Source organism: Vipera berus, assembly GCF_964194415.1.
Source record: "Vipera berus genome assembly, chromosome: 1".
NCBI lineage: Eukaryota > Metazoa > Chordata > Lepidosauria > Squamata > Viperidae > Vipera > Vipera berus.
Genome location: NC_138202.1, coordinates 320528456 through 320549344, shown reverse-complemented (window position 1 = coordinate 320549344; position 20889 = coordinate 320528456). Strand labels below are relative to the sequence as shown.

The 20889-nt window shown below is 37.5% G+C and overlaps 2 protein-coding genes across 4 annotated transcripts in view; both read left to right on the top strand.

Moving 5' to 3' along the window:
* The window catches only part of TTL (tubulin tyrosine ligase), a 30019-nt gene extending 14877 nt beyond the window's left edge, over nt 1-15142 (top strand). The window contains exons 3-7 of one of the 2 annotated variants that reach the window (XM_081345229.1): nt 1528-1760; nt 2770-2905; nt 4021-4287; nt 6171-6314; nt 10372-15142. In XM_081345229.1, coding sequence (XP_081201355.1) covers nt 1528-1760; nt 2770-2905; nt 4021-4287; nt 6171-6314; nt 10372-10489 — 898 coding nt within the window. In that variant the 3' untranslated portion in view covers nt 10490-15142. Of the gene's footprint in view, nt 1-1527; nt 1761-2769; nt 2906-4017; nt 4288-6170; nt 6315-10371 lie in introns of both variants that reach the window. The other variant, XM_081345228.1, reaches the window with a different exon arrangement.
* Nucleotides 15143-20016: 4874 nt separating this feature from the next.
* POLR1B (RNA polymerase I subunit B) overlaps nt 20017-20889 on the top strand; it is a 29059-nt gene continuing 28186 nt past the window's right edge. Inside the window, exon 1 of one of the 2 annotated variants that reach the window (XM_081314104.1) lies at nt 20017-20385. In XM_081314104.1, coding sequence (XP_081170230.1) covers nt 20209-20385 — 177 coding nt within the window. In that variant the 5' untranslated portion in view covers nt 20017-20208. The remainder of the gene's footprint in view (nt 20386-20889) is intronic. The other variant, XM_081314105.1, reaches the window with a different exon arrangement.

The following is a 20889-nucleotide window of genomic DNA, read 5'->3' as shown; positions in this document are numbered from 1 at the left end:
TGCTTTTTCTCTTTTGCTTATAATACCAGTTCTGGACAATTCTAATAGGTTTGAATGGTGGCAGGTGTGGAGGTAGATAAAAGGAAGTACTCCTTTAGGACACAGTTAAATCGTACAGGTTATTACGTATCAGGCATCACGGAATACATTGGCTCCCACCTTAAAATAGCTTTAAGGTAATAAGATTAGAATATATTTCATAAGGGATAAGATTATCAAAACGTACCACCTTTCCCCCAAGATCGGGATCATCATGTTCAGTAATTACTTGCAATAACAAGAGTTGTTCCCATGGCGTTGTTCTTCCTGGAGGTCGAGTAGCTGGCTGCTTTGGGATCAGAAAGCCAGAGGTCTTTGGCAGATCCACTGGAATTGTTTTTTTAAGGTAAAGGTAAAGTTTCCCCCGCACATGCGTGTTAGTCGTTTCCAACTCTATGGGCCGGTGCTCATCTCCGTTTCAAAGCTGAAGAGCCAGCTCTTGTCCGAGGACGTCTCCGTGGTCATGCGGCTGGCATGACTAGACGCCAGACGTGGTCATGCGGCTGGCATGACTAGGTGCACGGAACGCTGTTACCTTCCCACCGTAGTGGTCCCTATTTTTCTACTTGCATTTTTACGTGCTTTTGAATTGCTAGGTTGGCAGAAGCTTGGACGAGTAACAGGCGTTCACTCTGTTACGCGGCACTCGGGATTCGACCCGCCAAAGTGCCGACCTTCTGATTGACAAGCTCAGCGTCCTAACCCACTGAGCCACCGCATCCCATAATGACAGGGAAATAAAAGGGGCTTCAAAAGGAGCCAAAATTTGGTCAGAGGCTGTAGTTGCACAGTGTTTATATAAGCAGACAGGAAGGGCTATAAAGTCCTTAATTAATTAATACAGAATGATAACATGTATTTGAAAACTACTATGAACTATTGTTCTACTATGAACTATTGTTCTAGAGGAGGCCTCATTCTTAGGGATCATATACTGATTGTTTGTTTCAGTCATTGAGGCTTGGATCCGAAGATCTTAAGTTGCTGGTTTGAAGAAGACATCAGATCAAGGTTTTGAAACATGTCTTTCATGACAGCTACCCTAGAACAGCATTCAGCTCAGTATTAAATACTTTGAGTAGCAGTAGTTATCAGGAGTTTTTGAGAAGCATTTCCCCTTATCTAAAGAAACTGAAGCTCCTACGTTCCATTTAACTTGTCTACTAATAAGCTGTATTTGTCCTTCAAGACATATGTAGATGAGCAAGGAATAGAGAATGTATTATTTCCATCATAGGAATATTTTCAAAAAAAAATAGTTTTCCTATAGTTTTGGAAACACATGCATTGAGAAATAGAGTCACCGGGTTACTGCATTAATTTTCGTACTGTGTTCTGGAAAACAGAAATTATTGGATTGATCCAAATGTGTTGGAGACAATTGGCAGTAATATGAAAGATGTTTAAGTCAACAAGACCAGCTAAGATCTCTCTGTCTCTCTCTCCCTCTCTCTCCCCTTCCTCCCTCCACCCTCTCTTTCTCTGTAGATTAATCAAGACAAGTCCTGAATTGGTGGAGGCTTGCGCATGGTTTCCAGAATCCTATGTGATTTATCCAACCAATTTAAAGACACCTGTAGCTCCAGCTGAGAATGGGCTTCATCATCTGATAAACAACACAAGAACAGATGAAAGAGAAGTCTTTCTGTCATCCTATCAGAAGAGGAAAGAGAGTGGAGAAGGAAATGTATGGATAGCCAAATCTTCAGCAGGAGCCAAAGGTTAATTTCTGACAGACTCTGGAATGCATTACTTTTATTTGTGTAGGGGTTTTTTTATTTATCCAAGAGAAGTTAGGGAGCTATGAAGTATAAAAACCATGGCTTATTAATAAAAAAAGATCCCATATTCAAATTCCAACTTTGGTATTCAATTACTGATTGGCTCTGATTCAGACATATTCCGGCTTCCATGGGCAAAGTAGTACTTTAAGCTAAGCCACAATGTGGTGTGTTTGTTTTGTTTTATACCTAGTGTGTCACATGAGCTCAACTGTTGCATTTTTCAATCAAATTTTTGGGCTTTTGGGGATACATTAGCAATTGTGGCCTGTTTGACAAACCATGGTACAGCTTGATATGCAAAGTCAGCCAGGATTGTGTGCTGGGAGGCAGGCAGAATTTGATTAAAATTGATGGAGAAAATTAACAGAATCTGGAAAAAGAGATTGATACTAAAGCCAACTTAAAATTATTCCCTTCCCCCGAGGTCAAATATTGTGTAGTAGCTTTCTTGCAGATCTGTTGAGACCAGACCACAACTTCACTGACAAAGATTGTTGTGTGAGAAAAGTAATCCAGCCTGCTTTTTGGGGCCCAGTAACTGCTTTATTACTATAACAGCAGCCTAGAAAACTGATTTTTTTTTTTTGCAGATCTTTCATTACCTGGCTAGGTAACATCTTCAGTGCTAGAAGAGAGTAGGGCTTGCTCTCTGTTTATATACAGAGCTTGCCTTGTCAGTATTGGTGGGGATGTATTTTTCTCTTTGGTACTTCCTTGATTTCAGCTATGCTCCACCCAGGTAATAAAATACCTACAAGAAAACAGTCAAGTCCACAGAGGACCAAGGACTCCACAGTTCAACCCTGAGTTACTCTCCTATTTTCTGTCTTCTATTGATATTAAACTCCAAAGATGTTTTGAGTTACAATTCTAAGAATGCTAGGGTTGGATTGTTGATATTTTATTTAGTACTTCTCTGTCCAACCCTTTTGTTTTCTTTAATTAGGTGAAGGAATTCTTATTTCTTCAGAGGCTACTGAACTTCTGGATTTTATAGATAATCAAGGACAAGTGCATGTGATTCAAAAATACTTGGAGAAGCCTATGCTCTTAGAACCAGGCCATCGCAAATTTGATATTAGGTAATGATTTGCTTTTAAAAAAATATTTTGTATCTGAGGTGCTTCTCATTAATTTTCTGTCAATTTAGGTTTGTTCAAATGCAGTGGATATGTGCATTTGTATTCTTTTTTTAGTTTTATGTAAATATTTTTATGAATCAAAAGTTGGAATTAAGATTGCCGGAAGAAATATCAACAACCTAAGATGTGCAGATGATACCACTGTAATGGCAGAAAGTGAAGAAGAACTAAAGAGCCTCTTGTTGCGGGTGAAGGAGAGTGCAAAACCTGGGTTGAAACTTAACATTAAGAAAACCAAGGTCATGGCATCCGGCCCTCTCAATTCCTGGCAAATAGATGGGGAAGAAATGGAGGTAGTGACAGATTTTATTTTCCTGGGCTCCAAGATCACTGCAGGTGGGGACTGTAGCCAAGAAATTAAAAGACGCTTGCTTCTGGGGAGGAAAGCCATGGCAAATCTAGACAGCACACTAAAAAGCAGAGATATCACCCTGTCAACAAAAGTGCATATAGTCAAGGCTATGGTCTTGCCAGTTGCAATGTATGGCAGTGAAAGTTGGACCATAAAAAAGGCTGAGCGCCAAAGAATTGAGGCCTTTGAACTATGGTGCTGGAGAAGACTCCTGTGAGTCCCTTGGACTGCAAGGCGATCAAACTGGTCAATCCTAGAGGAGATCAACCCTGACTGCTCTTTACAAGGCCAGATCCTGAAGCTAAAACTCAAATACTTTGGCCACCTAATGAGAAGGAAGGACTCACTGGAGAAGAGCCTAATGCTGGGAAAGATTGAGGGCAATAGAAGAATGGGACGACAGAGAATGAGGTGGTTGGATGGAGTCACTGAAGCAGTAGGCGTGAAATTAAATGGACTCCAGAAGATGGTAGAGGACAGGAAGGCCTGGAGGAACATTGTCCATAGGGTCGCAATGGGTCGGACACGACTTCGCAGCTAACAACAACAAAATATTTTTAATTCACTTTAATTTCCACACATTGTCAAATATTTGTTATTAAATCTGATTCTTCTGATGTGAAATTGTAGTATCTAACTTTGGTTTTTGTTGTGTTTTAAAAACCTATACACTGTAATATGTTGTTTTTCTAACTTTTAGAAGTTGGGTCCTAGTGGATCACCAGTATAGTATCTACCTCTACAGAGAAGGTGTTCTACGGACCGCTTCAGAACCTTACAATAGTGCTAATTTCCTGGACAAAACCTGTCATTTGACCAATCACTGCATACAGAAAGAGTATTCTAAAAACTATGGGAGATATGAAGAAGGGAATGAAATGTTTTTTGGAGAGTTTAATCAGTACCTGGTGAATACTTTGAATGTTACTTTAGAAAATACAATCTTACTGCAAGTCAAAAATATAATAAGGTATGTATTTGTCTTTCATTTTCATCCCAGCCTACCTGCAAAAAAAGCAAAAGCTTTTTTGCACAATTATTCACATATTATCTGCACTATAATAACCTGAGACTAGAAGCCAAGAGGAACTGTATCGCCAAAGATATCATATGTGCTCTCTGGAGGCTATGTGAAGTCTCCCTTGGAATTTGAATAGTGAATGTCTCAGAGAATGGAGAAAAGGGACAGGAATTTCCCAGGCTCTCTCCCTCTCCCCCCCCTCCCTCTTCCCCCTCTGTCTCTCTCTCACACACACAGTCTTTCTCTATTTGCAGTGACATTTAATATATACAGGGGCTTTAGCTCCTTCTTTTGCTACATGAAAACAATTCTAGGAATACCCAACAATTTCCTTCTCCATTACAGGTAGTCCTCGAATTATGACCACAATTGAGCCCCAAATTTCTGTTGCTAAGTGAGACAGCCTTAAGTAAGTTTCATCCCATTGTATGACCTTTCTTGCCACAATTGTTAAGTGAAACACAGTAGTTGTTAGTAACATAGTTGTTAAGTGAATCTGGCTTCCCCATTGACTTAGCTTGTCACAAATGGTGATACATGATCCTGGGGCACTGCAACCATCGTAAATACATACCGGTTGCCAATTGTCCGAATTTTGATCATGTAACCATGGTGATGCTGCAGTGGTTGTAAGTGTGAAAAAGATCATAAGTAATTTTTTTCACTATTCTTAATTTCAAACGGTCACTAAACAAATGGTTGTAAGTTGAGAACTACCTGTAATTAATGTTTCTACCGTTTTGTATGTTTATGACATAAGGCAAGTTTAAGCAGGCACAAAGCTTCTAGGTGTCTATTCTATAGCAAGCCTGCTTTCAGGAAAACATCCTTAATGTATATTATTAAGATGACTTGCATCATGTTAAGTCCATTACCTGCCACGGAATGCTGCTTCCAAACATTTATGGTAAAGTGAAAAGTTTAAAAATTTAATACAATTAGTACAATTTAAAAATTTAATACAGTTTAATACAATTTAAAAAGTTTTAAAATGTAATACAATTCCTAAAATAAAACTCAGGAAGTTAAAAACGCTAACCATGTCAGCTGGAAAGCTTACAGCTTGGGCTCAAGACCTGAGTGCTGTGTAACGGAGTGAGCTCCCATTACTTGGCCCAGCTCCTGCCCACCTAGCAGTTCGAAAGCATATAAATGCGAGTAGATAAATAGGTACCACTTTAGTGGGAAGCATTTCGTACATCATGGCATGTAGTCATGCTGGCCCTATAGGACCAGCAAAAGGGTCTTCGGACAATGCTGGCTCCCTCGGCTAAGAAATAGATATGAGCTGGACAGGGGAAACCTTTACCTTTACTTTAGATAATCTATAAGAGAATTTGGCTTATCTTAACTGTCTGTCGGGAAAAAACCCCTCCATTGATAGTTTTATTGTATGCTTTGCTAATTTTGGACAGTGTAGATTTTTAAACATGAATACAAAATCATTTAAAATCCTACTTGTTGGGCTCCAGATATGCTGGACCACAACTTCCACAATTTCCCACCACCTTGACCAGTGCAGTTATATGGAGTGAAATACAAAACAACTGAGAAACGGGTCCTGGAAAGCAGCCATAAATACTTAACTGTTCACACAAGATACTGAGTCAAAACTATAAAACTACATTATGGATTTAATGCAATCTGTGAATCCATGCAGTGAGTAAATTCTACCATCTAATCCTTCCCAGTGCCTTTACTGTTATTTTAAGCAAAGATATTCAGTATTGGCATTTCTTTTAGTACCTTATTATTCAATTTAAGTATTGTAGGTGTTGGACAAAGCATAATTTAAAATAATTCAGTGATGGGATATTTCTTTCTATTCACAGAAGCTGCCTTATGTGTATAGAACCTGCTATCAGTACCAAACATCTTCATTATCAGAGTTTCCAGCTCTTTGGTTTTGATTTCATGGTGGATGAGGACTTGAAAGTTTGGCTAATTGAAGTCAATGGTGCTCCTGCATGTGCCCAGTAAGCATCCTTTTAAATGTCCCCTTGAATATGTGAATGGTGCCATAATATATTCCTTGGAGTTTATTGTAAAACTGTTGTGAACTGATAAGACTGTCCATAGCCAGTCTTTGGATAGGTGAACCATAAATTCTAGCTTTTTTTCCTTTCCCTCCTTACTGGGATTTATTTTATTTGATCTGATTAAATAGTTGCTCATCTCATCTTTATTATTCTACGTGGCTTACAAAATTAAGCAATAGCAAACACCCGCCCCCCCTCAAATATAATAACCGTAGAAGCATAAAAAGTTTAAAAAGTTAAAAACAATTTAGAAATCACACAGTACAGTCAATGAGAGACCACAATCTATTCAGGAACAGTATAACCATTTTACTATTGTACTGCTTTGCACCACCATCTGTTCCCCAGGCCAGAGGGCAAAGCCATGTCTTCAGGCCTTCTGGAAGGCCATCATTCAAGGTTGCTGTCATGGTTCCAATAGATGAGACCAGTAAAAGTAGAATTCCCAAGACAACAGGTTTCCTTAAAGAACATGTTTATTGGCTACAAAGTATTGGCACAGTCAAAAGTGAAACCAAGTCTGGAGTTCTCTCCAAAGCATGACAATGTTACAAAGTTGAACTTCCTACCCCAGCACTATGTAATCAACTATGTTCCCCAATAGAATACTTTGGCGGGCTTTCTAACAGAAGGGTCAGCCCGCCAAAAGTCAGGCAGCAATGACCTTGGTTCCCACGGGACAGAATATTGTTTAGTCTAACATTGAAACCATCCATCCTTCCTCCCAGTACTGTGGCAACCGAAAATGAACAAAAATGGCTTCAGCCAAGATCGTTGCAATGTTGACAGTTGCATTCTTATACAACTGCCAAGGTCGAAGTGTTATAATCTACCCTACTTATGCCTATCTTGGATATTCCTTCTTCCCTTAAAACAGGCATGTCAAACTGCCAGCCCACAGGCCGGATGAGTCACGACGAAACTGCACCCACCCCATTGCCGGCAATGGGGAAAAAGTCACGCTACATCGCGCGACGTCGCATGACGTCACGAGTTTGACATGCCTGCCTTAAAATGATCTATTATTTTTTTCTTCCCTGGTGCTCCAAGCAGCCCTGGTGAGATGGCTTTAAATGTTTTGCACTGCCCCAAATATTTATTTGTGTTGGGAATGGCCTGGTTGTTGCTTCTGCTCATTCTAGATAAGGTTATCAGAAAAGGAGATGGCCAACTGGGAAACCTTCTGCCTGGACAATCCTAAATTATCTCTTCTTACTTCTGGGGAAGAGATAAGTTGGTCAAATAGAACTATGCTATTGTCAGTAATACTGTAATTTAGTGGATCTACATACTTTATGCTTTCTTATGTTTGTTTTATGCTAGGGAGCTATGAAAAATAAGCAACGGAAGAGTTTTGGCTAAGGAATACATAGGAAGGACCTAATGTAGGAAGGAGCCTTTTTTCTACTGGTTCATCTTTCCCTAAAACTAATCAGCAACTATTTCTCAGTGTATGGTGGCAGGGAGATATTTTACTGCCCTGCACTGTGAGATTGACAGTGTCTTCTGAATATAGAACATATACAAAATAATATTCTACCATTGTTCTTGGAATCACCTAAGAGTAGAGGAAAATAAATACAAGTGTGGCTGAGTTTGAGGAACTTACAGAAATCTGAATAAAGACTTATTGGAAAGCAAATGATCTCCATTTGTGGCATCTGCATGAATAGATTACTTTCTTTTGCTTCCAAGTCACTGCTTTTAGATCTTTTCCTGCTGGCAGTATTTGCAGGCTGAAGCTCAAAGGAAACCACAACCGTTGCATACTTATGAAAGGAAATCCAGTGTAATCCCTTGAAATGCAAAAGGATCAATTCAAAAAGGCTCCTCCAGTGATACAATTTTATTTACCATTCCCTTCTCAGGTTTCCCCTACTTCACTGGAAAACTAATTGAAAGCTGTTCTTGCCTTCCCCTGTCAAAGTGGAGAAAGAGGCAGTCAGCAACTATTAACCCTCTTTTGTGACAAAGAGCTCAGTTAATATCGAAAGATACTAGCATTTCATGTCTATTTGTAGTAGCTCAAGATGCTATTTTCAGCTAGTATCAGGAAAACAAATGGCCCAGTGATAAAGAAGCAAGTGTTTTGATGCATTCCTAGTTCCGTGGCCAGCACCTGCTGTCTGCGCATGTGTTTAATATTTTTTCTGGGATGGTTGTTGACTTTCATTTTGAATCCTTGCGAATGTTTGATTGATTGGGAACCTGAAAATTATTTTCCTTCCAACAAAATAACATCAAAAATCTTCATCTTTCAATTGAAATATAAAGACTTTATTCTGAGCCTACTTTAGATCAACTGATTAAAAATAATAATCGTAATGAAATTGAATGTAAACGGAGCTCTCAACCATGATGTCATTTCTTGTAATTGAATAAGTTTATTAATAATACAGTGTAACATATAGGTGGGGTTTTTTTAAAAAAAAATCAGGATATAGATAAACAGTAGAAGTGATTTTATCAATTTCTTATAGTAATATGATTTTAATCGCTGCAACATCCCAATGTCCATAGGATTTGGGGGGTTTTGCTCTCCAAAGGTAAAGAAAGGACTTTAAGAAGAAGCAATCCAGAGTCACTTTTGTCAGTCTCCAAGCCCAACTTGGAAAGTTTGGTTTCAGGAAGGCTCCAAAAGACTCACTGTGGAGCTTTTACAGTGAGCTGGAGATCTGCTGAATTCTACACCCTCTTAATGCTCATTGATGGATTACATGCCATCAAGATGGCAGCAATGTGCTACAGCTGCTCCAAAAGCCAACACAATCCTAGTCCACATTAACAGAGGGATAGAATCAAGATCATGTCAGTGCCACTTTATAATGCATTGGTAAGACCACACTAGGAATGTTGCATCTAGTTTTGCTCACCACAATATAAAAAAGATGTTGAGACTAGAAAAGAGTGCAGAGAAGAGCAACAAGATGATTAGGGGAGGCTAAAACATATGAAGAATGGTTGTGGGAATTGGATATGCTTAGTTTAATGATAAGAAGGAGTAGGGGCGACATGATACAGTGTTCCCATATCTAAGAGGCTGCCATAAAGAAAAGGGGGGTCAGCCTATTCTTCAAAGCACCTGAAAGCAAGACAAGGAGCAATAGCTGGAAACTAATCAAGTAGAGAACCAACCTAGAACTAAGGAGAAATTTCTTGACATTTAGAACAATTAATCAGTGGAACAACTTGCCTCCAGAAGTTGATGGTGTTCCAACACTGGAGGTTTTTAATAAGATATTGGACAACAATTTCTCTGAAATGATATAGGGTTTCCTGCTTGAGCCGGAGGTTGGACTAGAAGACCAGTTGCAAGGTCACTTGCAACTTTGCTGTTCTTCTGTTAAGATATTTAGTGATCATAAAGATGGATCTTCTACAGGAAGGTTGGTATCCTGCCTGGCCCTTCAGATCATCTAGTGTTGCATCCATCACCACTATAATCAAGTCCAACTGCCTTGAATCTGAATGATTCCTCTGCAAGGAAAGGGTTTTGAAAAAAGTCAGGTCGAAGATGGAGAAATACAGATGACTCTAACATCACTTTTGCCCTTTGACAGAAGTCCAGCACATATTGGCTTTCTTGGAGCCCCTGGCATAAGAGGCCTCCAGGGACAGGTATTGGATAGCCCTGCCTATAGTTCTAACTGCAGTTTATGAAGCAGTGAAAAATAAAGTAACATATGTGCTCAAGTTAGGAGCACAAAAGCAATGATCTAACAGTTGGGATCCATTTTTGTCTTCTGGGAGAGGTTAATTCTTGTCTCCTATGGAGGAAAAGAAATCCACCCTTAAAATCTATGAACATCTGCTGTAGCTTTCAGGAAGAACGAAGGAAGTTTCTGAGCATGATCAAAATCAGTAAGACAATGGTCTTGGGAAATCAGTTTGTTGCCAGGGCCAAGACTGCAGTTATTCTGGATCAATGTTTGAGACTTTAATCGGTATTTTAAAAGCATAATTTGAATTACTGTTTTCCACTTTTGGTTTTTAGGAAACTTTATGCAGAGCTTTGTCAAGGGATCGTGGATATAGCCATCTCTTGCATCTTTCCTCTGAATGATACCATTCAAAAACAGAACCAACAATCTGTATTTATAAAGTTGTCATAATTAAGATAAAATGAACACATTGGAAAGCTTCCACCTGTTCGAATCCAGGGAAGACCAAGAAACACTGAACATTGCATCTGCACATCTTGCCAAAAAGAAGGGAAAAAAGTGGCATAATTTTTTAATTTCAGAAGAGGAACATTTCAAAGGAAAGCCCCCAATTAACCAAAAAGCTTTCATCAACTCTAAATGTTTTAAAGCATTGTTTCAATAACAAATCCTGTAACCGAAGCCAATCTTTATGTTCGAGGACAACATAATCATTTTTTAAATCAGGGGTATGATCAAGTCTTGTCTTTATCTTTTTCCTTCTAATTTAATCAGTTGTTTTAGCAAATGCAAGTATCAGTATCCTTGAGAGACTGAAGATTTTTCCACTAAGAGTTGTGGACTTTTTCTTTCTTTACTTGCTGCAGTTCTAGTGCCTTAGCTTTGTTCCTAACAACTCTCCTAATTTGTTTTGTTTGTACAATATTGATTTTACACTAAAAAGATGCCCTATTTTGCATGGTATGAAGTTTCTTCAGTATCTTTGCCATTATATATATATTGTGTGTTATTTTTTTTAAAAAAAGTATGTTCTTTGTCAGAAACTAACTGTAGGAGACTGCAAAACTATCCTTTTTTCTGACAAGCTGGCACAATTCCAAAATCTTATTATATTTTTGTTTTTTTAAAAAAAAAATCTCATCCCTTTGCTTTTTACCTCATGGAAATACTTCTGAGATACTGAAAGGGAAGCTTTTAAAGGGCCTTGATCCTTCCCTTGTTCCACAAATATTGGTTGAATTCATGCATTGCACTGACAATGATGTGTGAATGCACCCAGTAAGGCATCATAATACATGTAAACCAGGCCATTAGGTTTTATTCAATAAACCATGCTTAAATTTGGGGTTAAGTAAGCATAGCCATTGTACCTCAGTTCGCTTGGCATAGCAAAACAATGGTTTGGTTGTTGAAGTCCACATTATTCCATCTCTTTCTATTATTTGTGAATTCATATTCCCTTTCTAATTTGTCCAATCTGAGTAAAGTGATGCTAATCTCATCCATGGTAACAGTCCAAATCACAACTAAAAATCCAGTTAAAACCATGTGCAGGAAGCAAAGTGATACTAGAGTAGATCATAGTTCAAGGGAAGGTTCATTCCTGTCTCCCAAATAAGTGGCAGGGCAATTGTTTTATCCCAGTTCTGCATTTCTTGCCAGCATTAATTACCGTAATCCCAAAATAATACAGTTGGTTCAGGTATCGTACTACGCTAAAGTTTGTTACTACATCACAATTGGTGGGTTTGCATAAGCTGAGCCAAATGAAACAAGCTAAATAATGGCTTAGCATATTTTAATTGAAAGCCACTTTGAATGTTTTGTCTTATTGGAAAAGTGGTGTACAACACTGAATAAATTGTACCATGCATGATCTTCAGCCGATATGCATTAGCAATCAACAAGTAGAGACCCTTCACTCAGAACCAGCTTTCTCCCTATTGCTCCCCTAGAGAAAAAGAATACATAGAAGAAGAATGACTAGATCTAAGGAACTTGCTGTCAGTCCGTAGGAAGAGAATGGAGTCTGGCATTTCATGTTTTCATTTCATTGGTCCTCTTCTAAAATGAGGGCTGACATGGATATGCAAACTTACTGTTAGCAACAATACACTCAATGAAGCAACATAAAATTTTTTATAACCTATAACTGCAAAATATCCTTTCTCAATATTAAAATAGAACTTTCCCACAGCTATTTCATGCCTGACCTCCATAAATCGGGCATTCTCTTGTAATGAGAAGATAGCTTCTCCTTATCACTCTGACATAGTTTGCATATTTACAAAAGACACAGAATCCATGATCTTCCAATGCTAAAATTAACCATTTTATTTTAGTGTGTAATTTATTATATAAAAATTAACTGCCTCCTTGCAAGGCTGCTAGTTTCTGTCTTAAGCAAAACATGTTACTTACGCCAAGTGCAATGGAAAAAAAACCATACTAAAATATTTAAGGCAAGACTTCTCTTAATATTCAAAGAGGTAGACAAAATAGTTCAGATTATATAACTACACTATCATGATTCCTTAGGAAACATGAGGGTGTCACAAATATAGCTAATAGTGTACTGTAATCAGTCTACTATATAATCTGTTAGTGCCTTCAGAATGTTTAGCAGAAAAGGAGACACTGACTGCAGATGTATATCCTGAACTTATACATACTTACTTACAAATGGGTTCAGTAATTTGAAACTTGCTTTACCTACGGGTACTTGAATCATATAGCCTTATGCTGGAAATTCAGGAAGCCAAAACACACTTTGCTAATATTTCTTGTTAAGATCATTAGACTCATTATATAAATAAATTGTTGTTCTAGATACCACTGCATGTTGCATGCTATAATAGTTTATGTCAAAGCTGTAGGACAGCTTTATAACTTAGTAAAATGAAATAAAATTAGCCATTTGTCAGTGGACCAATGAGCATGATATGGCAGATGTAAACCACCAGTTAAAAGTCTTTCTTCTATTGAAGTCAAAAAAAGATTGATTGGATATTGGGAATTGTTGGAAGACAATTACAGTATTACTCTTTTTACATTCATAAGGTATCAATCCTACTGTACTCAGACTGACTCAGATTGGATGGGAATTACAATAGTACTACTTCTACTATTATGTATATTCATGGAGTATAAATTGTGTTGTTCTTATATTGACTAACATAGGCTTATGCTTAAAATTTGCAGTTACATTCCCAAGAAGGTAGAAGAAATTCAGCTAAACCCATTAGGATTAAACCAAGCAGAAATGTTGGATCAGAATGGTAATCTGATTAATTATAATAGAGTAGAAAAAAATGGTTTACACACAAGAGAATGCAGTCCTGGATAGAATTCATGGAGGGCCACACATTAGGCTGATAGAGACAAGGAATTGGCAGGGCCAAGCAAAAAACTGTCCCAGCCAGTCTTTCTCAACTTTGACAATTTTAAGACGTGTGGACTTCAACTCCCAGAATTCCCCTTGAATACCAAGCTTTTGACTGATTAGCTTGCAAGTACATACTCCAAATATAATGAAATAATGTTGGCCTAATATAAATTATGTGGAATGCTTGCAAACATACAGTATTTCTAAGGGATGGGAATATTCATGATTTTTGCTTGTCACAGTTTTTTTTCAGCTGAGGATGTTCACTTTGGCATGTTTATTTGACATTAAATGAATCGAGAGAAAGGAGTATATGTTTGCCACCTTGAATTATTTGCTAAAGTAATAAAAGTGGGATAAAAATGAATGAAATCCATAATTTTTAAATGTGATAGGAAACCAAACTAGGTAATGTCCTGAGTTTTTATGCAATGTCCTAAGTTTACTAGGTAAGTTTAATTTGAGAAATGATATCTTGAGGGACACCCTTCAGCTGCTCAGTTCTTGTTTGCAATTAGTAACTGTATTGGCATCCAGGTTTCCTTAGGATATGCCTCATTTTACATAGTAGATGCTGAAATGTTAGTGTTCATGTTTCTTAAAAAATAACATACTTTTCTGTTTATTGTTACCACAGTCACATCTGTTTGTCCATTAATTATAATTTTCCCCTTATTTTTATAGTGTTATTTCAATGGCGGAGGCAGGATGTAACTGTCAGTAAAAACACTATGATTTTCTTGAATTATGATTATTTGCATTCAGTCCTTGCACAGGCAAAAAAATGCAGTGCAATGTTATTTTTCTTTATATATATGTTGTATAAATTAAGGCAGCAAGCAAAATTTAAGCTATACACAGGATAACTTTGGAAAGAATTCATACATGCAGAATTTACTTTTAACTTTTGGACTCCATGTTTAATATTGTGAGTATTTGGGAAAGCCTTATATAGGAATAGTAAAATAGCACACCTGATTATTTAAAACAAAATCTCTTAAAAGGGCTGTATTCCACCTTAAGCAATTGTCTGTATGACCTGATATTGGGTATATATTTTACAATATCTGATTTGTGTGTCTTTCATAATGTGATGGAATCATGCATGCTAGTATTTATTAGGCAGTGAAAATCCTCTGGTCAGTAGATTTATTCCAACAGAATTAGGGAACTACAGTCCTTCAAAGCATTAAGTAGTAAACGCACTAAACTATAAATACTCATATAGTCAGAACATTTGTTCTATAAAGTGATTGAAATTTGTATACTAGATACTGGCAAAAATATTATCTTAAATATGAAAGTTTGTTCAAGAATGGATAAATGAATGAACCACATTTGTTTCTATAACAAACATAAAAAAATGAGTGTGTGTGTTATGTTCAAATGTTCGTGTACAATATCCAGATACTTTGGTAATGCTTTGACAATGATGGGGATAGAAATTCTGAATACAGCAGTTGCTGCTAGAGAAACATGGACAACTGCCAATTAAATAAGTAAAAACATAAGTACATAAGCCCAATCATTTCAAGAATAAAGCACTAGTGGTAAGATGATATATCTATGCCAGTTATTTCTGTCTTAAATACAGCTGCACTGCAAGGTTTGTTAATGTCATTTTATTTAATTATACGGAGCCCCCCTCCCCGAAGACATGATACTAAGTTACCATGAAGCATCAGTATTTTGCAGAAGATTTGATAACATATTAAAAGAGTAAAACAGGTCATTTCAGTTCTTTTGGAGATGTTTCAAGGTCAAAACATTCTCCAAATACTTGAAACAAATATTTCAGATTTGTAATTTTAAAAAAAGCTTTGCACACTGAAATGATTCAGCTCTTTGAACATGCACAATTCTTTTAAGCAATCAATTGCATACCAATGTATTTTGCTGGTGGACTAATGGGCACAATGTGACACAAACATTATTTGTACAGTGGATCTTTCTCTTTCGTTCCATTCCACTCTGGTGGGGCTATCCAAATCTCTACAGATTCCCTCAGCCCTATAGAAGAATTGGAAGGAGTGGGTGAGAGGCATTTGGGAATTTGCATGCAAAAGAGGAGCAGTAGATAAAAGAAAATATCCACCCAATATCCCTCCAAATAGGATGGTGATACTGAAAAAAATAATTTTTAAAATTACAAAGATTTTTGAAATACACATGGCACCAAACTACAATTCTCTGGATATCTATGTGGAATAGTCTCCCTTTGAACTCCCCATGTCTTTCTTCAAAAATAAGCATCCATAAGACTGAACTGTTATTCATAGGTTGACATCAGATTTGTTTCCACTAATTACCTTTTTTGAACTGGTTTTGCTTTGTTTAATAGTATATGTGGGGTCCTCTGACTGATGTCTGCAGATGGAAAAGACTTGGACAGAAAATGGCCATGGATTAATAACAGACTACCTAGCAGTTCGAAAGCACGTAAAAATGCAAGTAGAAAAATAGGGACCACTACGGTGGGAAGGTAACAGCGTTCCGTGCGCCTTTGGCGTCTAGTCATGCCGGCCACATGACCACGGAGACGTCCTCGGACAAGCACTGGCTCTTCGGCTTTGAAACGGAGATGAGCACCGGCCCCTAGAGTTGGAAACGACTAGCACACATGTGCGGGGGAACCTTTACCTTTTATTACAAAACCAAAGATAGTTTTAATTAATTTTAGTAAGTAATTTTGTAATCATTCCTTCTTAATCATGATTAAGCCTTCAACAAATATAGCAGGCAGAAATTCTGTTGGTGGAGTTTTCCAGGGTAGAAGACAGTGAATTCTAGTCCTGTCTTAGGCACAAAGCCACCTGCCTGACCTTGGGCTGGTCGCACTCTACCAGTCCCAGGAAGCAGGCAATAGCAAACCACTCCCCAAATCTTGCCAAAAACCCTCCTGCAGAGATGAGTCCCAACAGCTGACAGGAGTCAAGGCATAACCTGTGCACACAATGCACATCAAAGCCTTCCCTTATTGTAGACCACCTACTGGATTTCTAATTTTTCCAAGTACATGCATATCCTGCCTTTCATCTAGGAACTCAAGGTAGCATGTGCGTCATCCCTTTCTTCCTGTCAGAACTAAGAGTGCCTTGTTGGCCCAAAGTCCCTCAGCATTTGTGGTTCAGGGCAGATTTGAATCAAAGTCTCCCTGATCTTAGTGCAAAAAAATTACCACTACACCACAGTTTTACTAAGATGATGAAGGTATGACTTCTTTTTGATGAATCAAATGGCAAATATTTAAAATAATCTCTCCTACAATGTGACAGAAACCAACAAATAAAAAGCTTTTCTTTGCTCCTTCGGATTTTTTCCACTTGGGGTGTGTGTGTGTGTGTGTGATGAATTATTTTTCACTAATGAGACAGTATTAGGCTCAGTTCTACCATCACTCCATTTTATTCTTATATTATAAGGTAAAAGAGAACCACTATATGTGCCTGACATGCAAAATGGTATGAAATTAAGCATATTAAATGAGTATAAATATGGATGTAGTGATGCAGACATAAGGTTACTGTAACCTTAAGTTACTGCTTTATTTGTAGGAAAGATTGTTAGTTTACAATAGCTGTGCCAACAAGAATAAAATATATTGTGACTACAATTTTACCGGATCGCATACAGATCATTACTAACAGGTTCATGCTGTTTCTGCCTCCAAACCAAATTAACTCTGATCAGGCCTCCATATTACACTGTTTGAAAAAATTCAGAACTGAACACATACCGGTACTACCTAAAGTTACATCATACTGATTTTTTAGGGTTGACCACAGAAAGTTATAGTGTGGTTGTATACATTTGTGACTGATGGAATATACTGTATGACTGTAAGCAATGCATGTATTGCTGATATTTATACTCAAACCTCTCTTAAATGAATTAAAAATATAAAATCTGATTTTATTTGGATATGTATGTATGCAATTAATAAAGATATATTAAAATTTATAAAAACATAGGTACATACATCTAAATGACATAATTACCTTTTAAGAGCATTCTCTAATCCTCCTAAAAAGTTAGCTTTATGTTTTATTATTGTATTACCTTTTTAAACAGATGTGGCAATGCCACAAACTTCATAGTAAAAATGTAATTATATTTAATTACCTTCCTCTGATCCCACAGAATCATATTAGGTAGACAACTGATATTCTCAAACTAAATAGTCACTTGCTTAATAACAGATTCTGCTTGGTGTTCATATAAGGTATGAACACTAATATAATTTAAATTGACTCCTTCCATCCTCCCTGTAGGCTATACTTCATCTATATATTACTGCACTATACTTACCCTGTTCTTGACAGAAATGCAATACATTTTTCTGCCTTTTCATTACATATGAAGCTATGCAACAAAATTTTATTGAATAATTTTATTTTACCTTTAGTTTTATAATTTTTGCTTATTTAGCTAGCAAGTTTTAAAAATTACTCTAATATTCAACAAAACAACTAGGGATTTAATTTATTTATGAATAACAAATATTCATAGAGTCAGGCAGCTTTATAAATATTTATATGAGGTTTATGAGGCACCCAACTCCATGGCAACCGTGAGTGGTTTACAACAATAAAAACATACAAGACCCATATAACAAAGGAAAAAATACCTGTCTATAAAAGAATTAGCAACCATCTCAAAATACATAATCCAGTAGGAGACTTAGTACCCACTCTAACCCCAAGATATGGGAAGTGGGGAGCACAGCCATATTTGTAAATACTTTTTAAGTGGTTCTATTTTTAAAGGCTATAATAACAAAATCTAAAAAACTTGACTCTTCCTCTTATATAAAAATAATCAATTTGCACAATCTTGAATTTCTGTCTCATTTCTTTCTCCACTTCAGAACTACGTTAGTGTTTAGATAAAGACTTTTTCATGGCTACCTCTATATTGCTTTATACCTACTCTGAATTGACAGGTTGCAGACATAGGGCTTTACCTAGATGTAAAACAAGAGAGGCAAGAGCAGAAGCACACACATCGGGGACATCAGAATAAACACTGCAGGAGAGTGCCCTCACTCACAAGTCTACTACTTGGGGATCAATAAAGATAGTATGTTCATGGTATTAAAAGTCTTTGAGAGATCAGGAAAAACCAGGATGGTTGTATTACCCTGGCTCCATCAGAAGTCATTAACAAGCACAAACAATGCTATCTCCATAATATGCCTCAGTTGGAGACCTAACTAAGAATTACTGGGAATCAGACACCATTTACCTGTACATTTAATGAAGTATTATTATTAATTGAAAATAGTGTAGAAAATCCTAGAATCAGAAGTTTGAAAATTGTCTAGAACTGTTGAACTTTCAATGATTTCTTGAGGAAGAGGGTTACTATATAGCCCCCTTCAAGGCATCCCTTCCTTAAGGGGATTGACACAATGCATGAATTCAGCTACACATCATTTCCCAAGCAGCCTTCACTCACTATGAGGGCCATGAACCCAGTAAACAGGTGACTAGGTTCATCATACCAATGATCCTACTACCCAATTATACAGATTGGCAGGTTCTTGTACTCTGTTTTGTAGCTTTTAACATGTAATTCACGATAGTAGATAAATTATAGCTTTGTGTCTGGACTGTTTTGTGTTCTCTGTTGTTTTTTGTGAGTTTTGTGTTTGTACTTTTTCTTTTCTACATTTATACACATCATACTGTTCCCTTTCAGGATAAGAAACATTATGTAGAGCACGGAAAAGGAGTAAGACAAAAAAACCTGAACATATGAGGCAAGAAAAAGAAAACATAGCTACAACCACCACCATCCAATGCCTTTCTATTGTACCAATTCTGCGGGTTTTCTTTGCAGCCATATCCCATTTAATTGCTTTATTCTATACCTGACTAGAAGGTGTCCGATGGCTTTATTAAATTTTGAAATGCATGTTTTTTCCACTGTTTTTTTTTCTTAGTAAAACATTGGACCAGTTTTTATTTTGCCCTGAAGACAAATCAGGTCTCCCTGTAGTGGTAAAAGCCATTTTTTTGTGCTACCTGGGAACTCTCCAGCGATGCCATCAAAACAGTAGCACCATTTTCTGCTACTCCAAAGCAGGAAACGGAGTAGTCAGGTTGGCCTAAAATATGCATTTTACAGTTAAAAAAAAAACAGAAGAAAACCTCTTCCCCTTCCCTTCATATTGTGCCATCACAAATTAAAAGTATTAACGTCCAGCTGTCAGAAAAGTGTCCTTCGTTATATTACTACTTCACGTCGTAATTTAATATTACTCTATATGCGAGTACCCTCCGCCTCTATTATTTGAAAAGTTGTGCCAATGCAAATTAAGTATAAAGATTTGACTGCTGATTTCCCCACCACCATGCCAAATTGTATTTTCTGCACCATAGAAGCTGATTTTCTGAAAATTGTAGCATCCCCAATTGACGGGTGTCAAACTCGCCCCGTCACGTGACGCGTCACGACGTATCGCGACTTTTTTCGCATTGCCGGAGCTAGGGTGGGCGCGGCCTTTGGGCCGGAAGTTTGACACCCCTAAGTAAAGAATTTGGCACCAAATCCAATTCTGCGGCAGCAAAGACGGAGTCTTACAAATTATTCCCCGTCTTACGGAGAAAGAAAGTGTGAGCGCATTGCATCCTGGGAGCAGAAGGCTCTTCTCGCTTGCTTGGACTCTATTAACTACAAGTCCCAGCAAGCTTTGGGGCAAAGGCGGGAAGGAAGGTAAAGAAGCCTATGTCTGTCTTCCGGTAAGAGGAAAGCTCACATGTTTGTTCGCACGTGAAAAAGTATGGATGCTGCGGGCAAATGGAGGAATTTGCCCAGCGGTCCCAGCCTTAAGCATCTTACGGCGCCGGACTACGGCCTGCCCAGAGAGCAACAGCGGCCTGCCCTTCAGGATATTACACGGGCTCATATTGAGTCGTTCAACTACGCTGTAAGCGAAGGACTGAGCCGTGCCGTCCAGGTAAGGAAGTTGGAAAGGAAAGATTTAAAAAAAAATTGCTGCGAGGTGGGCAGCGGATTAAGGGTGGGGGGAATCGAAAAGGAACCGGGATGGAAAATAATATAAAAGTGAAGCTTTTCCTTGTAGAGAAGAGGGTACCCCCAACCCATTTGGAGATTTCCTTCTCAACAAATTAAAAAAAAGAGGCAATATCTTCATTGTATTTATCAGATCTCTTTGACAGGCTGGTTAAAAATGAATTTTTGGTACAATTTATATAGTTTCTAGGAAAGTGTCATGCGAGAGTTTAACAGCCCCCAGCATATCGCATTTTGTTCTTAAGGTTGGAAAAGGAGGTACAGTATGAAAAAATGAGGATTTTTTTTTGTAAGTTCACACTTTTTTGTGTTTTTGTAAATTCGCATTTCTTATAAATAAAGACTCTATTCTTGTCTTATGTTTTTCCTCTAATTTTGGGCTATTATATTGGTTAGCTCCAGCATAGAGATGTTTTTCTTCTGTGAG